Here is a 20,352-nt window from a genome sequence, read left to right on the forward strand (position 1 = left end):
GAAGAAACTGATTTTGCTAGCTGAGACTGTTGCTGAAGTGTTTTAGCTTAGACTTGTTTCATGACTGGCTCTAGATACCCTGTGGGAGCCTCAGTCAAGAAAAGCCAGACCTTTCAGAGCAAATTCATGCATTTACCATCAAGAAAAAAAGAACTAAAGCAACAAAAAACAACCAACCAAACCAAACAACAACAATGCCCTGGTTATTTAAAAAATACTCTAAATTATACCTAGCAGTGCTTTTGACTTAAAAGATAGAATTAAGAAGAGAGGTCTACCACTGCCTGCATAGAGTTAGCTGACGACACCCTGTCGCACAAGGAGAAGAATTAGCAACAGCGTTGGGTGTTTGATTTCAGCTCTCACAGTCAGGCTTGGAGACAGCTCATGTGCATTTCCACATGCTCTACCAGAAACTCTCTGAAGGTGGTAGTGTTCCCTTCTCCAAATGCTCACTGCAAAGGAAATGTTAAAAACCCATCTGCTGCAAGGAGAAGGAGGAGAGAGTGGGAGGGAAGGAGGAAAATCCACAGAGGGAAGCCCTGGCAGAAGTTAACTGGCAGTGTCTTTGTGAGCTGCAGGCTGCCCTGGTCACCTCAGTGAAGAAGTGACTGATGTGCCATGCTGAGGGTTCCATCTCACAGGGTTTTTGACCGGTGTAGCCCTTTTTGTAGCTAAGCAAGGGAGGGACCCAAAGATGCAGAGGCCACCATGGTCAATGCCTGGATTTGTTGCTCCAGGGAATGGAAAAGAAGATCCCTTCTGCTTGGCCCTGCTGATGTTCCAGGGAGGGGAAATGCTGGAGAATAAAGCTGCAGCACAAAGGTGTTTAGACCATCTGCAGCACTGTCTGTTCTCATTACGGTAACTCATGTGTGGACAGAAACACCATACTCTGTGGAGGGAATTAGAAGAGCATTGCACTTCATTCTACATTTGCAGATGCCAGGTTTTGTTCAGAATAATCTCCAATGGAAGGGCTCGCCCAGTCTGAGCAAGGGTCTCTGTCCCTGGGTCCAGTAACATGGGGAAGCAACCTGCAGTTACTAGTCCTGCATGTACCTTTAGCGTACTGGATGAAACATTAAGATAAAAATAGGAATCTTTTCTGGCAAACTTATAGGCAGGCAGGGAATCAATTGTTCACAGCAGGGCAGTACTTCAGCTGGCTTTTGAGAACCTCAGTTTTGTACATACTTTGCCTGACACAGGAGGAAAGTGAACTGGTAATACCTCTCTGCAGTGTTTTGTTCAAACACATCCACAGTGACACTTGGGGTAATTTACCATGTTATGAAAAACAGCTTTTGATGTGAATGGCATGAGAGACAGGATCCATGGAGCAGCTGACCCAGGAAAACTTACTGTAAAACAATGAGGCAGAGGACAACTAAAGCTCCTAAGGACCTGTTGGTGGTTTGTCTGTGACTAGTTATGAAGCCACAAACAGGGTCAGATCTCTCATGTGGGCAGGAGCTTGGGCTCCATGATTGATGATCACCTGGACACTCACGCTCTATGCTAATATTGGCAGAAAATTAACTTCATAGAGGTAGACTACTCCAGATCTAAACTGTGCTTCTTACATGCATAGAATTTTCCATACACTTCCTTTGTGCTGAGCAGTAAATGAAGCTTGTCCTTATGCTTTAACAAGTCTCCCACTGTGCATAGCTCTCTGTATTATCAGCAGCTGGTCAGAGCCAGTGTGACAGAAATGTCCATTCAGAGCCTGTGGTCCTGTGAATACTGAGATGGTGACGAAGCTGGGTTTGTGCCACTTGTGGCTGGTTTTGGAGGAAGAATTGGGGCAGGAAAAAAGCAAGCATCTTCAGACTTCAGTCCTTCAAAATGCAGCGTTTCACATTCGGGTGTTTCAAAAGCAACCAGAAGCTCCGTCATGGCTGCGCTCAGAGTAGAAATAACGCAAAGAGATGACGCAAAGCAAAACGTTCCTCCGGGCCCACATCATTTTAAAAAACAAAACAGAACGAAAACAAACAAATAATAGAAACAAAAATGAAACCCAAACACACACACACACAAAACCACCAAAAAAAAACCACCCATCAATCAATTAAAATAAATGCCACATGACTCTCTTGCAGCAGATGTCAGTAGAAGTCTGACCTGCCCCTGCAGCCACTCGCCCTGTAGCTATGGGTGCAAGGCGGTGGGGGCAGAGCGTCCCTGTCCCTCTGCAGCACTCACAGTGTTTGGGGGATGTAGGGCACTTCACAGGAGCCCCATTTCATGTGAAAGGAGCTGCTGCTGCTGGATGTGGGCCAGCTCTCAGTGCAAAAGTTCAGGCCCAAGGGCTCCTTGCCTCAGTCCCCACACCATGCTGCTCCTCAGCCTGGGTTTTGTTGTTCACCTTGTAGGTGCCCAAGTCCCATAGGGGGATGTGCCGAATGGGAGAAAGACCAAGCCCTTTGAGCTGCCTCAGACGGGGCAATGACAGCAGAAGGCACTTTGAAGGCTCAGCTGCAGCGATGACCTGCAGGCTGATAGCTTGTGTTGCTGATTTCCCACCACTAAAAGTATGCCAGTTTGTTAAGGACTGTAAGGGCAGCAGGCATTGTGAGGACAGGAGATACTTTATTAATGATTATTCACTTGTGAAATAAAAGAAGACAAATACAAAATTTATCTGGAAAACAGGTTGCTAGGGCACATGTAAGATATGCCGGATATAAAATAGGTTGTCAGTTCTTTGCTTGCCAGCTCAGCTGTTGATCTGAAATCAAACCAAACAGAACAAAGCCTTGTGATGCTGGCCTCCAAGTGCCTCTCCAGGAAGCAGCTTGAGATGGAGACAGGAATTTAACTTAATCATATTCAGAAAACAAAGACGCAGAAATTACAGCATCGTTGAAGTCACTGAAAGTATTTTGAGCTGCCTTCTCAGAGTCTTAATAAAAGATGGATGAACAGGTTCCAAAAATATGTGAAACCACCACACCTAACCCCTAACCTAGTCCTGGTGTTAAAATGAAAAATTAAAACAAATTGTTCTCAAAGGCTTTGAAACATTCGGTGATTATTTTTATGATGGCAGTGCCCTCAACCAAACAACATTGCAGCCCCACTGACTTTGCACAGCTCTTGCCATTTACACAGTTGGGGCTGCAATTTCAAAAACATTACTGCATCTTTTAAAGCTGGGCTGCTGGTTGCAGTCCCTTAGGATGTCTGTAGAAGTCACTGACAAACTTTATACACCTTTCCCATTTCTTATTTTCTTCCCTTTCTTCCTAAATGCCTTTACCTTGCTGGTCAGTGCACTTCCTGGGCTATATGGCATTGCAGGAGAGACAACAGCAGTGCGGGGCCTCTCCATTTCTAAGGAGCCCCCACTATTTTGGATGGAGATGGGTCATTCTGATTGTCATTCCATCTCAGCCTCCACAAGCTGTGAGACTTCAGGTCTGTTTCTAAAAAGCAAGCTATTGCCACCTCCCCTACAAGTCACAGAATCATAGAATTGTTAAGGTTGGAAAGACTAATAGGATCACCCAGCCCAATCATCAACTCATGCCTGTGACCACCCCAGATGATGTCACTCTTCTTGAACACCTCCAGGGACGGTGACCCCACCACCTCCCTGGAAGACTGTCCCAATACCATGCCATTCTTTCTGAGGAGACATTTTTTCTAATATCCACCCTGAAGTCCTGTAAACCAGGGCTGAAATATTTGCATGCTGACTGGAGTATTCTGGGCCTTCAGCTGAGTTTGGCTGGCCCCTACAATGAGCAGGCAAAAACCAGTTTTCTGTTCATGTGCTGCCAACATGCATTTGTTGCATGTCTGTGAATTACCATACTACTGTGCTCTGTGAGCATGACTGTGTGTAAAATACTTTTATTTGTGGTGAGGTGGAGCTGCCTGTGCATCTGGGTACTGGCTGATGAAGCATCTCAGCAGTAGGGTTCAGGTAGCCACTTGCCAGAGAAGTGCTGTCAGAATGGTTGAGGCTGACAGGGACCTCTGGGTTCACCTACTCCAGCCTCTCTTCCCAGAGCAGGTTGCCCAGAACCACGTCCAGGCAGCTTTTGAAGATCTGGATACCATGCCAGCAGTGAAGGATCGGACGTGTGACCATGGCTCCTCCACCACCTCACAGTCCGCCGTTACTGTGCTTTTTAGATCTCTGCAGGTCATCTACCCCTGTGACTTTCTCCGTGAAGATAACCTTCAAACCACATGAAAAAATTAATACAGGGGGAAACTCAGTGTGAGTTCCTGGAATTTTGTAAACGCACCCAAGTGTAAAGTAAATTAGCTTATTGGGTTCATTTTACCCACTTAGCTCAAATGTATGGGCAAAGGTTATTTTACCACAAGTATTTATTTTGCTGGTTATGATTCAATGCTGACTGTTGACATATGACTAGAACAAAGATGTTCTCACAACTATGAAACCATTACTAACCATTTTATCAGTCCAATGTCTAAAAAAATTTCATTTGCTTTTCTAATGCATGTCCGCAGCATGGAGGGCTGCTACACTGAATGGCCAGTTTGCTTTCTGCCCTTTTTCATTTCCTCTTCACAAGAACTAGACAAACACGCATCTAACAGTGAAATCAAAAACTCAGTGCAGAGGGTGAGTAGTTCGCTGCATGTCCCAGAGGGCCTCCACCACACTCACAGGCTTGGCGTTGGCTGTGACCGTCAGGTCGGAGCCATGCATGCGTACCTCAGGCTCCAAGGACCTGTCTCACCTAGGCGCATTTGGCTGCTGCTTTGCCTATTCAGGGTGTAAGTGGAGGCTGCTTCGATACGGCTGGCCGTGTGCCCGGCCCTGCTGGGCAAGAGGAGGGCCTGGGTCTCCAGGAGCAGCCGTGGCTGAGTGCTGCCCACCATGCAGTCTTGTAGGCCTCAGTGCCTGCACAGGCTGTCCTGAGCCTCAGCCAGGACTGGAATCTGTTTTCCGTTCAAGCAGTTCTCCAAAATAAATAAATAAGCAAAGCTTGAAAGATGGTGTTGTCAGAAACTGTCCTGAAACAGATAGTGAAGAGTTCTCTTCCTGATGCATGAAAAGTCAATTAGTGTGTTACTAAATACATGCCGGGAGACATCATCATCATAGGAACAATCAAGTCATTTGAATAGCCAAATTCGCTTTTATGCAGTATTTGTTTACCTTGTAGGATGTATCCGTGATATACATGTAAATGCCAAAGTCTACTTCTTGTTAGGTGTAGTAATCCCTCCTCCCCTCAGCTATCGGTGTGGTTCCTTGTTTGTACCTGTCAAGGGCTGCAGGAGCCTACAACTGTTGGTTTAAGCAAACAGGCAGCTTTTCGCCAACAGGAATATCCTGTTTGGTGGTGCTCTCGAAGGAGCCAGTTATATAAACTTAGCTGTCTGCTGTCACAGCAGGCACTCAGGGAAAAAGCTAGGAGCCATTATACGTAGTGGAGACCCTCACTAGAAACCTAACAGTTTGTCCAGGCAGAGACACCTGATTTATTCTCTAGTAGAGTGAGGTGCAAATGATTAATTCCTAGTCACATGCTGGCTGTGGAGAAAGCTCCTCTGAGTGCTAAGAGGCTAGCAGATTGCGACAGCATCAACTAAGCATGGCCAAACACAAGGCCCCAAACAGTGCTGGCTCTTGCTTGAGCTGCAGCCTGCCAGGGAAACAGGCAGACGTGAAAGCATTGTCCCAGTCATTATGCTCAGCCCTACGCCAAAGAGGCTGCAGCCTATGCATGCAAAGTGAGTAGGAATAGGGAAGTGATCTTTGTTCCTCTTCTAGGTGTAGGAAACTGAAACCCAGGGAAATTCTGGCAGCAATTCAGCAAGGTGCTTAAGCCTGTACTTTATTTTTAAGTTGACATGCGTGGGTGGGATCTGGCTCCATGCAGTCAAAGGCAAAACTCACATGAAGTAGGATTTTGCCTTCTCTGACTATGAAAATGTTTTGGGAGGGAAACAGCTTGCCTGAGGTCACACTGGGAGTCTGTGGCAGAGCTGGGAACTGACGCCAGGTCTCTGGAGTCCCATATTTGTGCCTTAACCTGTTTTTAACTTACTGCACGCTTCCTCTCAAACCATCACTGGGCTTACACACCAGCTATCTCCAAGTGACTGCAAGCCTGTTTCTTGTTCTGGCCAGTTTTGGAGGGGTGAGGTGAAAATACAGCTTTTATTTTACCCATCAAGAGATGGCTAAAAGAGACGTAAACAAACAAAACCTGAATGCAAGCTCATGGAGAGCCCTGCAACAGGAATCTCTGATCTTGTGTATCTTGTGTAAGAGGTGAAGCACACAGCTAAGAATTATGGTGTGGCATCGGTTTATGCAGGCGTAGTACTGCTGTATTAAGCTTCTTATTTCCTAAGTCTGGAAGGGGCAGCTGTGCTGTGCTACTGTGATCTGCACAGGATTTCTCAGTGACTTCTCCAGCGCCATCTGCCCCTTGAAACCAGCTCAGTGCATTGACTCATTTACACAGTTTTATCCTGACCTATAACAACGGGGGCGAGCCCCAGCTCCTGACGAAGCCCCCATCCTCCTATGAGCAGACTGCAGTTAGCGGGTGCTAACTGCGCCAGCAGTGGCGAAGGGAAAAGAGCGCAGATCTCCGCGAAAGGCTTCAGCACGGCTGGGGAGCGTTGCTGGGCGGCGGGTAGCGCTCGAGCACCGCAATCAGTCCTCACGGGGGCACCACGCCGCCGTTAATCAGGCGCGGCCGCGGCCTGCCCCGCCGGGCCCGGAACGTTCCTGCTGCGCTGCCTTGCTCCGTCCGCAGAAAGAGACCCAGGGTGAAGTCTGCACCTCATCTAAAACCGGCTTCTGGAATACCGCAGTACTGCCAAGCCAGACAGATGTGAATGCAAAGTGCTGTCTGATCTGTTAATGCTTGCTAGAAGGCTTTCATCCAGCCTCCAAGTACCGGCAAGTGGTACCTCATATTAATACCTTCTTTCATGTTCTAACAGCAATATTTCATGTTCTTTTCCTTACATAAAACATTAGCATTAAAAGGAAAGAAAAAAAAAAAACCCAACACAACAAAACAAGCAACGCATACAACCGAACAACCCAAACATCTGGAAAAACAATTACTCTCGGCATTCAATTAGTGTTGTGGTTATTCACTCCCAAAGATCCACATACGGGCTTTCCCACCTGGGAGAAGGGCGATTACTCTTCCTCGTAGTTGCTGGTCCTTCAGATGGGCCAAGCTCTGCTCACGTGGCCTTCAGAAGGCAGGGCCAGATTCGGCCAGGTAATAAAACATGTGAGCGGTCCCCGAGGTGTGATAAACAAACTCTGGGTTACTTATGTGCCTGCCAAAAACAGAATGCAGGAAGGAACACAAACACAGCTGAAGGTTTTCACGAGTGACTAATGGTTTTGGATGTCTTAGAGGCTGAAGATGCTATGAAGTACATGCAGTATATGCAGTCATGAGGGTGGTCAATTGCTTTGCCTCTGGAAATCCAGGGCTCTTCATCAGACTACCTTCACTCATCGAAGCAGAGCCGTTACCACTTCCTTCTGAAATGCGGGCAACAAATTGCTCTCAGAGAGGAAAGGGACAGATTCATTTCCTCTAACACAAATGTGCCACGTGTTCATTTTGGCTGCATTTGGCTCTTGTGTGAGTCTCACACTGACAAACTTCCTCCACATTCCTACCCAAGTGCGGTGCCAGTGGCCCAGAGGGTGAGCTCCTCTACTGGAGGGAGGCACACTCTAAGGACCACCCTGTTGCCCCAGACACTGATGTGGTGCCATACCAGGCCCCACCACACCAGTGCCCACCTGCACGATGGCCACCTCTGCTCGTGTACAGTCAGCTTGTACCTGGGGCTTGCGCTTGTACAGCAGCAGCTTCGCTCCCCTGGTACAGGAGGAGGCCAGCCCCAGCACTGCCAGAAAGACGCTTCCATTGGGTTGAGTGGGTTGGTGTGATGTGCAGGCCTTTGCTCAAACTTCCAGCACAAAAAGGAAAGAGGTAGCAGCATGCCTCAGGGTCCCCATGCAGGTGCCAACTCCAACAGTCCCCAAAGTGCCTGCTGCAGCCCCATGCCAGGATAGTGGGTGTGTGGGGTACAGACTCAGCAAAATCATATTTTCCCTCACTCATGTGTATATGGAAAGACACAGCACTGCAAAAGCAGTGTTTAATTGCAGGGCACAAATCCCTTCCAAAAGGAGAGCTTAACTTTTTTTTTTCTTTTTCCTCTGCCAAGAACATATGTATTTTGTATAGATTTAATTACATGATACAAGAAGGGAAAGATGATTTGCCCAGATACTATGGTGATGAGTGCCATAGAAATGCCTATAAATAAATAAAAATACAGAGTAAACCCAGACATCTGCAACACGGAATGAAAAAAAAAAAACAACCAATACCAACAAAACGAAACGGAACAAAAATCCTGCCCGTAGTTTTTCACAGAATCTGTCACTTCAGAAAAACAAAAGCTCAACACAGCCTCTTTTTGACACTGTGATTTTAGAATCCAGTTTTCACGTGGACTTGCTCCTTCTGTCACCCCCAAGTATAGTGAGGTGGCTGCATCTTTATTTGCATTTCCCCGTCTCTCCTTCCTGCTGCTGCTCTGAATCCTCATCACCTGATAAGTTGTGCATACAAAGTAATGAGGATCCAGAGTGCTGGGAACCTCTTGAACTTTTGAATTCAGAGAAAAAATTGAGTGTTCACACACACCCCAAGTTGAAAATCCTGTCAGTGTTATATGATTTCCTCACTGCAACAAAGGAAACAAGTTGAAGCCCTACAGGGCTAGAATGGTGATGTGTGACTTGCTTTTTCATTGCATGCAAGAGACAGGGAGAGCACCTGCCAAGCTGCTGAGTGAGGCCCCTTTGCTACCAGATTTCCAATTCCTCTGGCCGTGTTTTTGAGCCCCTCATCTCAGTTCCTCTGTCCAGCAACATTTTTTGTCACTTCACTTAATCCACAAGACTCCTCCACAGGCTAGATCTTCATGAGCAACACTCAGCTGCAAAGTGAAAACTGTCTCCCAAAGTATTATCTTGGCTTGACAGCACAACTGCAAGTTGTCTTGCATTAAACTGGCAAGGTTGAGAGAGAAAGAAAGAGATGAGAGCTGGAACAACAGCAGCAGACTCAGTGTGTACTTCAAAGAATTATCATCTGCTCCAACTCAAAACAGCTCTGGATTTGATTCATTTATATATGAAGTGGGAGGAAATCAGAACAGCTGTCGCTCTATTATTCCCTCTAGCATTGCTGAGCCATTTTGGCTGCCTGCAAATTCTCTTCCTCCCAGCCTCTCTCCCGTTTTCACATCCTTCTCTCAGGAGCCTTATGCTCAGAGCCCTGCATGCCTCTGGCCACAAGCATCTCTCTGAGCACTTGTTGTCAGTCTCGCTTTGGAAAAGAGAGCCGGCAGCACTGGCACAGCATTACTACATTCACCCTGGGAGGTTTGTCTTTCTACTGCCACCTCCCCTCCAGCTGCCAGCCAGCGCGAAGCAGCAGCTGTGACAGAAGACAGAGGTATCTGCCTGGTGACTTTCCCTGGCTGGAGGAAATCCATATGTCAAGTTTTCTATACGATGCACACCTGCAGATGAAGAGCTGTCCTTTTTTGACTTGTGGTGCTGCACTCCTGAGTGAGATGCATCCAATGGACAGTCAATATTTATTTAAATGACTAATCTGTGCAAAGTTATGAAATGTAAACTCTGTCATCTTGTTTTTAGCATGGATTAAGACGTTAGGTGAAGCCCAGCCAGAGAAAACCTCTGACTTGCCCAGTGGTTTGGGCAGTACTTGAATCATTCCTCTGCTCTCCATACTCCCAGCCCGCTCCTCCTGTACTCACACAGAGCTTCCAACTTTGGACCCTGAAAATTCAGGTCTTAAACTTTTTCAAAGTGCTACCTATTTTTACAGTGATTTGGATTTGCCTATGTGGTTCATTTGCTTAGCCCCAAATCAGCATAAAACCTAACCTCATCCCACCAAGGGGATTTACCTGTAACCATCAGAATTTGGTTTGCTAATGAGGCAGTCGGATTCCCAGACAGCTTGGTTCACCTTGATCACTTCTTAGAAAGCTAATTCTGTCACCTGGAGTGGATTTCAGTTCCCAGTACAGAGGAACTCTAGTTTTTTTGACATTTGCTCTTCAAAACCTGGGACGCAGCAGGGAAAGACATTCAGAAAAAGCATTTTGAAAGTGTAATCAAAGAGGAAAAGTGGGAATTAATCTTGGAAATGTTAGATTTGCACCAATGAACCCTGCTGTGGTCAGTTTCCCTTTCCACGTAACAATAAATGAGGACAAATACCCAAACCCAACAATTACTAACAATGCCTTAGTAATAAATGTGTCCAAATAAATAATGAGTAATTCAAGCCCATGTGGATGTTTGGGTACATGACAGGGAAGATACTGTAACTAACGGTGTCACATCTTGCAAAAATGCATGGATATAACGAAAATTATGAAAAGTTTTTTTTTTTGTTGTTTTGAATAAAACGTGAAGAATTAACCATCCTTAAGCAAAAAACCCTGATGGCTGAGGGCTTCTTAAATATTCTGAAGATTAAAAAAAAAAAAGCAAGCCAAGACATATTTTAAATATTGAGTGAAATATCTTATTAGGCTAATTTCTCCTGGCATTATTCCAGTGTACAGTAGACTAGATGAACTCATCCATATGTAAAAATGCACATAAGTAAAAAGTTTGTATTTACTTTCTCTTCCCATGTTCATTAAAAAGGACAGCTGAAGTTGAATCTTTCCAGCCTTTGGCAGCGAATGACAAAACTGACGATGACTGAGAGCAGGAGCTTACACCCTTTCCCTCTGTCTCACTTGTAACATGTAGAAAAGAGGAAACGGTAGGAATCTGGAAGGTGGCGGCCTCAGAAACTAAAGGAAGGAAATACTTTCTTCTCCTCTTCCCCACCTTTATTTTTAGGCTAGCTCATAAATAGTTGTGAAACTCCTTGCCACCATCTCTCTGAAGCCGGAAGTTCAGTAAAGCTCCAGAAAGGACCAGCTATTTATTAAGTAGAATCTGTGCAGCTGCAACAGCAAGCAGCGTAAAACCAACATGAACTGGACAGGAATCTGCAGCACTTAAGGTTCTGGGCTGAAACAAACCTGTAACCATCAGAGCCTGGAAGGGAGCTTTGGGGAGGGCGAGGAGGGCTTGCCCCAGCTCTGCCCATTGTTGGGCTGCCTATGCTCACTGCCAGGCTTCTGGACAGTGGCTGAAGCAGGGCAGCAGCAGCCAGGCTGGGCTGGGCTCTGCCCTCCCCTCTGCACCTCAGCAAGAGCTAGAGGAAACCCAGTCGCCCCAACCGTAACAATTATCACGCTGGTCTCTTTGCATATGGAGCCTTGCCAGTGAGTTTTACATTGTGAACATGGGAACTTTGTCAAAGTGAATGTTGGTTAGAAGGTGTTTACAGAAGGAAGGTAGTCAAACATCTTTGACAGGTGATGGGAACATTGTAATATTCTCTAATGCTGAAGAGAGTGTGATCAATTACTGGGGAGGCAGGAAACTTGAAAGCAGTGAAATATTTTGCTTTCCCCTGGCAAACTGCTTGATATTTGGTAACACAAAGAACAACCTGCTGCACAGCCAACAAATATAGCCATTCCTTGTCAAGAGAGGGAGCTTGTTGCTGAAATAGTGTGATCCAGAAATTGAGAAAGGACAGCCAAATCTAGTACATCGTAGTGCAGAGACAAACACATCCCTTTGGGTAGCCTCCTCGAGTAGCCAACAGCGTTATTGACTCAGTATGTTTGGAGCCTAAACACAATAAAACTTCATCCAGAGCTTAGAAAGTGAATTCCAACATGCTTCAGTAATCGTTGTCAATGTTGCCCCAGTAGTTTATCAACATATTAACATAAAATATCCATTTTATCAGAAAAGAGGAACATGATGATGGACTCTAGGCCCCAAGGAGATCATTCATGCTGGAAGATTCCAGCTGTGATCTGGACATCAAACAGCACTGACGCCCATTACACCCTCCCAGGAGCCCAATGTACAAATCAAATGCACGCACTAACCTCAAGAAACAGTTTTTTGTTCATGTGAGCAAAGCCTGCTCTGCAGTATTTCTGCATGGAAGGAAGCACATAGCCGGTGCTAACCACTGGCCTTCCCATGGCAGCCAAGGAGCAGGAGGCACTGTGCTCCTGCCAGCTTCTTGTCCTGTGCAGACATCAAGAACCATTGAGGAAGCATCCAGCAAATAAATTCCTGTGCTGGTGGTGCAGCGTTGCCCCATCAGATGATTTTTAATTTCTGCAGCAGTGGAGGAAATCCTTTGGAATAACTGCAGAATATTTGTTTCTAAAATGAAGGGTCTTCAGCAACAAATACAGGGAAACTCTATCATTTTGTTGAATATAGCCTGAAACTTTAATAGCAGAGAACTTGAATGGCAAGATTTAAGCAAGCCTTAGCTTGCGCTTGATAAACAAGCACGTTGTACCCAAGGTAAAGCCATGCAAAACTTTTTAGAGTTGCAGCAAGATGGCTGAGGTGATAGCAGCACATGATTACGCTTCTGCTCATACAAGCTCTCTAGTGAAAGGAGTTCGGTATTTTCCCTGAAACTTCTCATTAACAAAAGTCACAGTGCTGACCAATGCTGACCAGGCTCACGTGAAAATGACCGTCTGTGTTAGAAAGGAGTCACAGCTTCACGAGTCCAGAAAGCATCACTGCAGGGAAGAGGTCCCGCTGCCAGGTGCCTCCTGGGAGCAGCTACTACAGCCGTTTGCCTTTTGTAAAATTTAGGGCACGCATGGTCTAAATATAGAAGCATTCATAATGCACAACCCACTTTTCCCCTCCTGCCTTTCACACAATTAAGGTTCCAACCCCGAGGGCTCCCAGGTAAGCATCCAGAGGTGAAAAGGAGTCTAACAGATACCTATCTGCAGCCAGGGTGGAGAACAAGACTGCGGAAACACCACCACCGCCCACCTCTGTGCCGCAGAGACAACTTCTGCGCTTGGTGGCAAGGCCCTTAGCGGCAATGGAAACGTCCCCTGGTAAGGAGAGCCGGGCAGACAACGAAACGTGAGTCATCCCGGTGTACTGCAGACAGGGGAATGTGGGTGTGTTACCGTGTGGCCTGAAGCCAATGTGACCTCAATTAAATTTTGGTGAATGATGGGCCTTCCCCTCTTTTATGTACGTACTCCTCTTCTTGGTCTCTAGAGCTCTATGCACTGAGCCTACCTACAGGCATTTAATCTGGTGAGCTTTCCTGGCAAGCACGAGGCAACACACACTGTTGTTCATGGAGGTGGCGGTGCTCCTCTTCCTCTCCCACTGAGTTTCGATCGCTGTGCCTTGGGCTCACTTCCTCGAACAAGTGCTCCTACCGCTTCCAGACCCCTGCAGTGTAAATGCCGATCTGTGCAAGCTGTGTGCATTTGCAACACACTCCTATGCTCCAGGTGACTTAGCTCACACCATCTCTAGGAAGGAACACAGTTTGCAGTGGGCTTGATTTGGAAATTTCAGTGCTCAAATGCTGTTAAAGCGCCTGCCAGGGACTTCAGTGGGAGCAGGCTAGCTCTAACATTGAGCACACTCCCATAGGAAACTTGTGTAAACTAATTCAGAGAACCGTTAGCACTCGGGGTGATTAACCACAAGAGCCTCAGATCTCCCCTTATTAAAGAGAAGGGGAATGAAATTCACTGATTCGTATCAGCTTAATATAAATCCTGGTGAGATTTGCAATTGATTTCAGCAGCAGCAGGATTTGGTAAACTCCACAAGGGAGAGGCAGCGCTTTTCAAAGTACAGCTTCATGTGACAGAGGAGAGCTGAAGGCATTTGTACCAGATTACAAGCAGCAAACAAGTTTGAAGTGCACAAACTCCCAGCCCGTGGCGTGCAGCAGACAAGTGCACAGCAGTGCTGCAGCTCTGAGAAGATTTTTATTCTGATGCCACTTTTGAATACTTGGCACCTGGTAGGCAGACATGTGTCATCTTGTTTAGAACAGCTCCATCTCCACACGTTAAACGTGCTGGAGAGAGGTTTGGGGTAGGGGTGAGCGGAATTAAGGATGGCTGCAGTTTGACTGCAGAGATCTTATTCTGCCACGGGAGCTTCTCCCTTCTGTAGCTAAAGTAATGCTTGGAGGCAGCTCTGGGAGTACTCACCCTATGTCAGAGAGGCCACCCCAAGTAAATGCAGACACAGCTTTCAAATGCCCAAGCCTGAGTGAAAGAGCACATGAATGTAGCTTTAGTAATGCTAAACAAATCTTGAAAAACAAGACAACCTTACAAGGTTGCTTGGTGTTTTACATATGTTTTACTAGATATGTTTTTCGATATGTGTTACTCCACTGCATCCATTTATGATCTTGCACCTAAGTTCAGTTCCAGGACACTAGACAGAATGAAACAGGTGGCAAACACCATGCTATTTCTAGCCCTACCTGCACTAGCAGAGCGCAACTGTCATGACTGCTCATTTCAGTACTTCCCCCAAAGACCTCCTTAAGAGCAAGGACTGCCTCTCCCAACTGCACACTGTACTGCAAAAATTGACTGTTGGCTCCAGATCCAAAAGTATAGGAATAGCATTTTGAAAATGGTTAAAGGAACAGTAGCACTTCTTTTTAAATACCAAGCTACAACTGTGTCTGATCAGCTCTGGAAAGAAAGTCACACATGAGAACAGCTTAGCTAGGAACAAGAAAAAATACATGCGGGTGAAGAGAACAAAGACCTATTTCAAGAATGCTATTGTTTGTGCAACTATAAACCTAGGGTCTATAAAACCATCAAAGAGAAACTGAAGTTGGCTTTAACAGATACTCATTACTGCATGCTGGAGCATCATATAAAATTCTTAAGGTTTTATAATGACAGCACACTTGAAAATCAAAGAAAAATGGTTTCTGAAATGAAATCTGCAGATTTCAATACATATGGATGTGTTAGGACATAAATGTACAGATTTAAGGCACCCTGAACAGCATTCATACAAAGGCAATCCTACAGCTACCCAGGCGTTCGCCTGCACTAGAGACAACACACCCCAGGCACACAGCGTGTCAGTTGCAACACTGACCTTGGATATCTCCTCCAGAATCCACAGGCAAGGCAACAGAAAAGGTCAGAAATTACGGTTTTAATTTTAAAAAGTTTTCACATGAAAGAATCTTCAGATAAAGGATGACTCATAACTTTAATTTAGTTTAAAATACTTGCTATTTGCAAACCAAACAAGACATTCCTCACTCCCCATGCTACCTATAAACCAAACCAACTAAGATAGATTTCAGTCAAACAAAGCCTGCCTAGGAGATAAGGGGTAAGAAATATTCTCAGCATCATTACGTGACTTGGAGGGCTTTAGAACAAAAAGGTACCAGTCACCAACACAAAACACACATTGAAATATGGAATTTCATAGTGTGTTTGGGAGCAAGAAGTTGATACTGCAACTCTCGCCTCCACTGTTGCAAAAATAGGAATGGCTCTTGCATGTAATTTATTTCCATGCTCAGCTTCATTCAACATTAAATATGTATAAAATAGACATATGAAACCAAACTCCTAGCTGACACTTTTAACTTAGTGGAAGAATGATTTCTGCTTTCTCTTTACAAAGACTAGTGAGAAAAACAGGTCCTATTCAGCAAGCATTCATGTTGAAATCATCTTATTGCTACATATTTGTAGAGAAAATAGAGCAGAGGGTCCCTAAGGACAACTACAACAAAAGCAGTTAACTACCCAAGGCATGCAATGGGCTCACTGCATTAGCAGCAGCAAAGCGACTGCAGTTGAAGGTACATGGGAGACTTTGCAACAAATCTTCAGTATACAACTACAGTTTGTAGACTGCATGGTCAACATTCCCAAATTACATTATGTGTACCAGCACTCCTACAGGAGTTCTGGTTCTTCAGATACTGTTTGTTGGCTTATGGAATTTCCAAGGCAGAGCAGACTTCAAATTAAGTGAAACTTCATGTAATTCACTGTTAAAAGCTGTTTTATGATGCACTTTATTCCTTAATTCAAGTTTAGTCTTTATGATGTTGACTCAGCTGATCTTCCTTCATTCACATGAAAGCAGAAGTTAACACCAGTCTATCTGAGAAGCTCAGGAAAGTAAAGCTAGAAATCTTTAATGTCCAAAATACCACTAAACATTTATAAAATGTTGTATTTGAATACGCAAAATCTGATGTGCCAAACAGACATGCATCTTCTAACATGTAATTCAGTTACCTTAACAATTCTAAATTATCTAATATGTAGATGATTCAGTATTTAGAACAAAAAAAATTGTACACATTTTTCCCCTTGAAAAGACGTATTTTATGAGCACTGCACTTATCCATCCTACCTCTCAGAGACTTGAGAACACAAGTCTTCACCACTCCCTCTGCCTTAGGAAACTCAACCACGAACCAACATTTAACCTTTCTGTGGACATATCCATTTGAAGAAAATTACAACAGTCATTCAGATAAAATATTATAGGTTTATTTAAAACTTATTTTCTGCTTGAATATGCAAAATACAAACTCCAAAATGTTCCTTTTACTTCGTAGTTTACAAATATACAAAATAAAAGTTTGCTTAAATTTATATTACATATCTATTATGTAAAGAACTATATAGAAAACATTTGTTCTGCTTAAGGCATATTTGGGAATAAACCATTGTACAAAGTATTGCACATCGAAACCACAGTGCATTACAGACTGTCTGCATACAGTTATTTTCTTAAAAAAAAGATAAACCAGGATTATTTACCTGATTTAGGTCATAATTGGCGATCGGAAGACAAAAATATTTCCTTGTCAGATATGCAGCAGTTTGAGAACTTTGGCTTCCTGTTTTTGGTACCTCTAAAACCAACAGTCACTAAGCACCATGAAATAGGCTTTTAAAACATAACTCTGTACCTGAATTTTTCCTCCTCTTTTAACATCGTAATGGCTTTTAGAAGGAAGAAAAAAAGGAAAGTACAAGATGACATTTACATCTAATATTGCATTGAAAGAAAATTTAAGGGAATGTCATTTCCCTGTGTAATATCCCCACCCTCCGAACTACACACAGTCTGTTTAACCCTGATATCCGTGACTTCCAGTCACTCCTTGGCATTTTGTAGTCCGGAAATAATTCAAGTTGGATTTACAAATGGAATGATAGAAGAAGATCCAGTCATTGACCCCAAAGTTTTTGGTTTTCTCTAAAATGTATGTTAAAAAAAAAGCTGCAATGTCCGTATGCAATTATCCCTCTTTCCACTCTTTTTGGAAGACTTCACCATAATTCTCTGTAGTGCTTAAACTGGGTTCTCCCCTTCTTGCGGAAAGCAGTCCTTGTGCTGAAAATACTGAATCTCTAAGGCAGTTAGGGAAAGATCCACTGCTTCCAATTAAAAGTGCCTCTTCATGTGTAAGGCGAGGTGATCCGACCTGGAAAATGCTCTGTCACACCGCTGGCACTGGAAAGGGCGGTGGCCTGTGTGTTTTCGGTAATGACGAGTAAGTTCATCAGATCGGGCAAACTTCCATCCGCAGCCTTCCCAGTCACAGTGATAAGGTTTCTCACCTTAAAAAAAAAAATTAAAAACATGTCAGTCATGCTTTCTTTTTTTGTGGTGGTGGGGGGGCTACCTCTGTTTCACACCACTTTTAACACTTTTAAGAAAAAAGAATCAAAGCATCAAAGAAAACAATGAAGTTCTTGAAGCGATTGTGAACTACTAGCTAACAGAATAAGAAAGTCTTTTCAAGACTTTACATGTATTATAAACCATTAACACTGCTGAAATCTTCCCTAAAAGGCTCACTTTGTCTCAAACAAAGTTTCAGGATACAGGAGTTCTCTTAATAAGAGTTTATTTTTGCTGGCTAATGTTATATGATCAAATATCAACCAGAAATACCTCAGCAGAAAAATAATGTATTTAGATAATTGTAGGTCTTGAGAATTAAAAACCGGCTGCAAACTGTTTTCATTAGCTCAGGTTGATTAACAACTCTATTTTTCTGTCTTCACTGCAGCAAAACTGCTGTTGACTGCACAATGAATTTCCCTGACAATTACACGCTCCGTCCCACACATCCTGGAGACCACGCTGGCAGTCTTGGGCAGACAGGAGGAACCGTTCCTTGACTGATTTTTCCTCCTGCTGCCGTTAGCCAAACACGCAGCCTAACCGCTCAGCTACTGCTTCTCCCTTTCCAGTATCCTCTTCAGGAGAAAGTTGTGAATCAAATTCACCAACCAGGGATTTAAATTATGCAAATTCCCAGGTTATTTAATCACTGTTACGGAATGCCTGTACTGGCGAAACTGTGCATGATGTACCTGCTTTCACAAGCTCAGCTATTGCAATATGGCATTCAGCTGCAAGGTTAAAGTTTGAACTTGGGTGCAGATACGCACTTTGGCAGATTTTATCTGAATTCTAACAGTTGCCAATGAGCTGTTAAGCTTCATCTCATTGGTACTAGCTCAGGGGAAGATGTGTTCTTCCCACGTAGGAGCAGCACCCCCATCCGTGCCAGGAACCAACACAGCTGGAGACCTCAATTAAATCTGCAAGGAGCCTGTCACCATTCGCTTGGACATGGGACAGCAGCTCGCAGAGGTGTCAAGGCTTCAGTGAGCTGTTACAGCTGAAGGCACACAGCCACACGATCTCTTGTGCTGGAGCAAGCCAAGACAAGAGGGATGTGCATGAAGCACCCAACCACAAAGAAAGCAAGCAGAACCTTAGAGAGAAGTCCACTCCTTTTTCAGAAGTGAGCCAATGCCATCTACGGCAACAAATCCCAGCAGATTCCCAGCTACCTGCTCATTAACCAGCCACACAACTGAAGAGGAGCAACAAACTCTGCCTCTACAAGAAACCCACCTGCTCCCACATCTGAGTCACTGTGAACCATTATGTGAAACACCCAGCCAGTAAGCAAAGACTGCTTAGGACTTTTAACATGGCCAAGGAGAGAGAAAAGGCGCACACAAACCCAGCAGAGCACAGCCAAGATTCGTTATGTCAGTGCTCCCCTTGCCCCTGTTTGCTGCCAGAAGGGGGCTCACCCCCATGACCCCATGCTGGCTTCACCTGTGTGGGTTCTCAGGTGTGCCTTGAGATGAGAGCTCTTGGTGTAGGTCTTGCCGCAGCCTGCGTAGTCACAGGTGTGAGTGGCTGTTCTTTTTCGAGGCCACGACCGCCGTCCCCTCTTAGGCTTGGTCTCCTCAGGCAGGCAGCTCCCCGGCGGCATCAGCTCTGCGGGCAGAGAGGGAGGAGTGAGCGCGGCCACGGCCACTGCCCCGCGGCCACTGGGACGGAGGGACTCACCTTGGTACTGCAGCGTGCCGGGGGGTAGCTGCTCGGGCAGGAAGGCGGGGTAGCCGGGGGCCGGAGGGTACCCGGGGGGCAGCGGCAGCGGCGGGTGGCCGAGCCCCGGCGCGGGGGGAAGGCAGTCCCTGCTGCTCAGCATCTCCTCGGGCCCCAGCGAGGGCGTAGTCCGGGCCGGCAGCAGGCGGCCCATGGAGAAGTCGTGCTGCGGGGGGGGTCCTCGGGGGCCGCTCCCGTGCGGCGTCGGGGCCAGCGTGCAGGGCGGGCTGGCCTCTTGCTTGATTTTGGGGCACATTCGCGGCTGAAGGGGGCTGTAAGGAGCCCCGGGTCCTTCGGAGCCAGGCGGCTGGGCGGCGGCGGGGGGGCCGCTCTTGGGGCTGAGCCCCGGGTGGCTGTAGTCGCCCACGGCCTTCACCACAAACTTTCCCTGCAGGCTGCCCAGCGGCGGTAGGGCGGCGGGCGCCGGCAGGTACACCGGGTCCAGGTCGGGCCGCATCAGCTCTGCCACGAAGCCTCCCGAGGGCGACACGTCGCTGATGTCCGCCAGGTTGAAGGGAGCGGCGGCGGGAGCCCCGTCGCGGCCGCCACCGCCGCCGCCGCCGCCGTAGAGGAGTCCGCCGGGCTCGGCACAGGGCAGCGGGTAGGCGAAGGGCCCGGCGGGGCAGGGGCTGGCGGCGGGGGCCGGGGCGGCGGCGGGGGACACCACCACTGCGGCGGCGGCGGCGGGCTCCTGGTGCATGAGGGAGTTGGAGAGGATGAAGTCGAAATCCAGCAGCTCGTTGAACTCCTCGGTTTCACGGCGCGGCCCCAGGGCGGGTGCGGTCTCCAGCTCCGACGGCGGCGGCTCCGCGGGACGCGCCGTCAGCGCCGGCGGCGGCCGTTTCAGCTGCGACAGCTCATCCCGCCACCTCTGAGGGCAACACGGGCACCGCTCAGCCCCCGGCCCGGTCCACGCCGCTCCCGCCCCGGTCGCCCCGTCCCGCTCC

The 20,352-nt window shown here is 46.4% G+C and overlaps 1 protein-coding gene across 1 annotated transcript; it reads right to left on the reverse strand.

Annotated features, from left to right (window-relative positions):
* On the reverse strand, window positions 16,506–20,351 carry KLF4 (Kruppel like factor 4; the record flags this gene model as incomplete). The annotated part of the gene is made up of 3 exons (XM_021381523.1): window positions 16,506–17,607; window positions 19,130–19,294; window positions 19,367–20,351. Coding segments are annotated over 3 exons (1,326 nt in total), but the record flags the coding sequence as incomplete, so codon positions are not given.

This window comes from Numida meleagris, chromosome Z (genome assembly GCF_002078875.1).
Source record: "Numida meleagris isolate 19003 breed g44 Domestic line chromosome Z, NumMel1.0, whole genome shotgun sequence".
NCBI classification, from domain to species: domain Eukaryota; kingdom Metazoa; phylum Chordata; class Aves; order Galliformes; family Numididae; genus Numida; species Numida meleagris.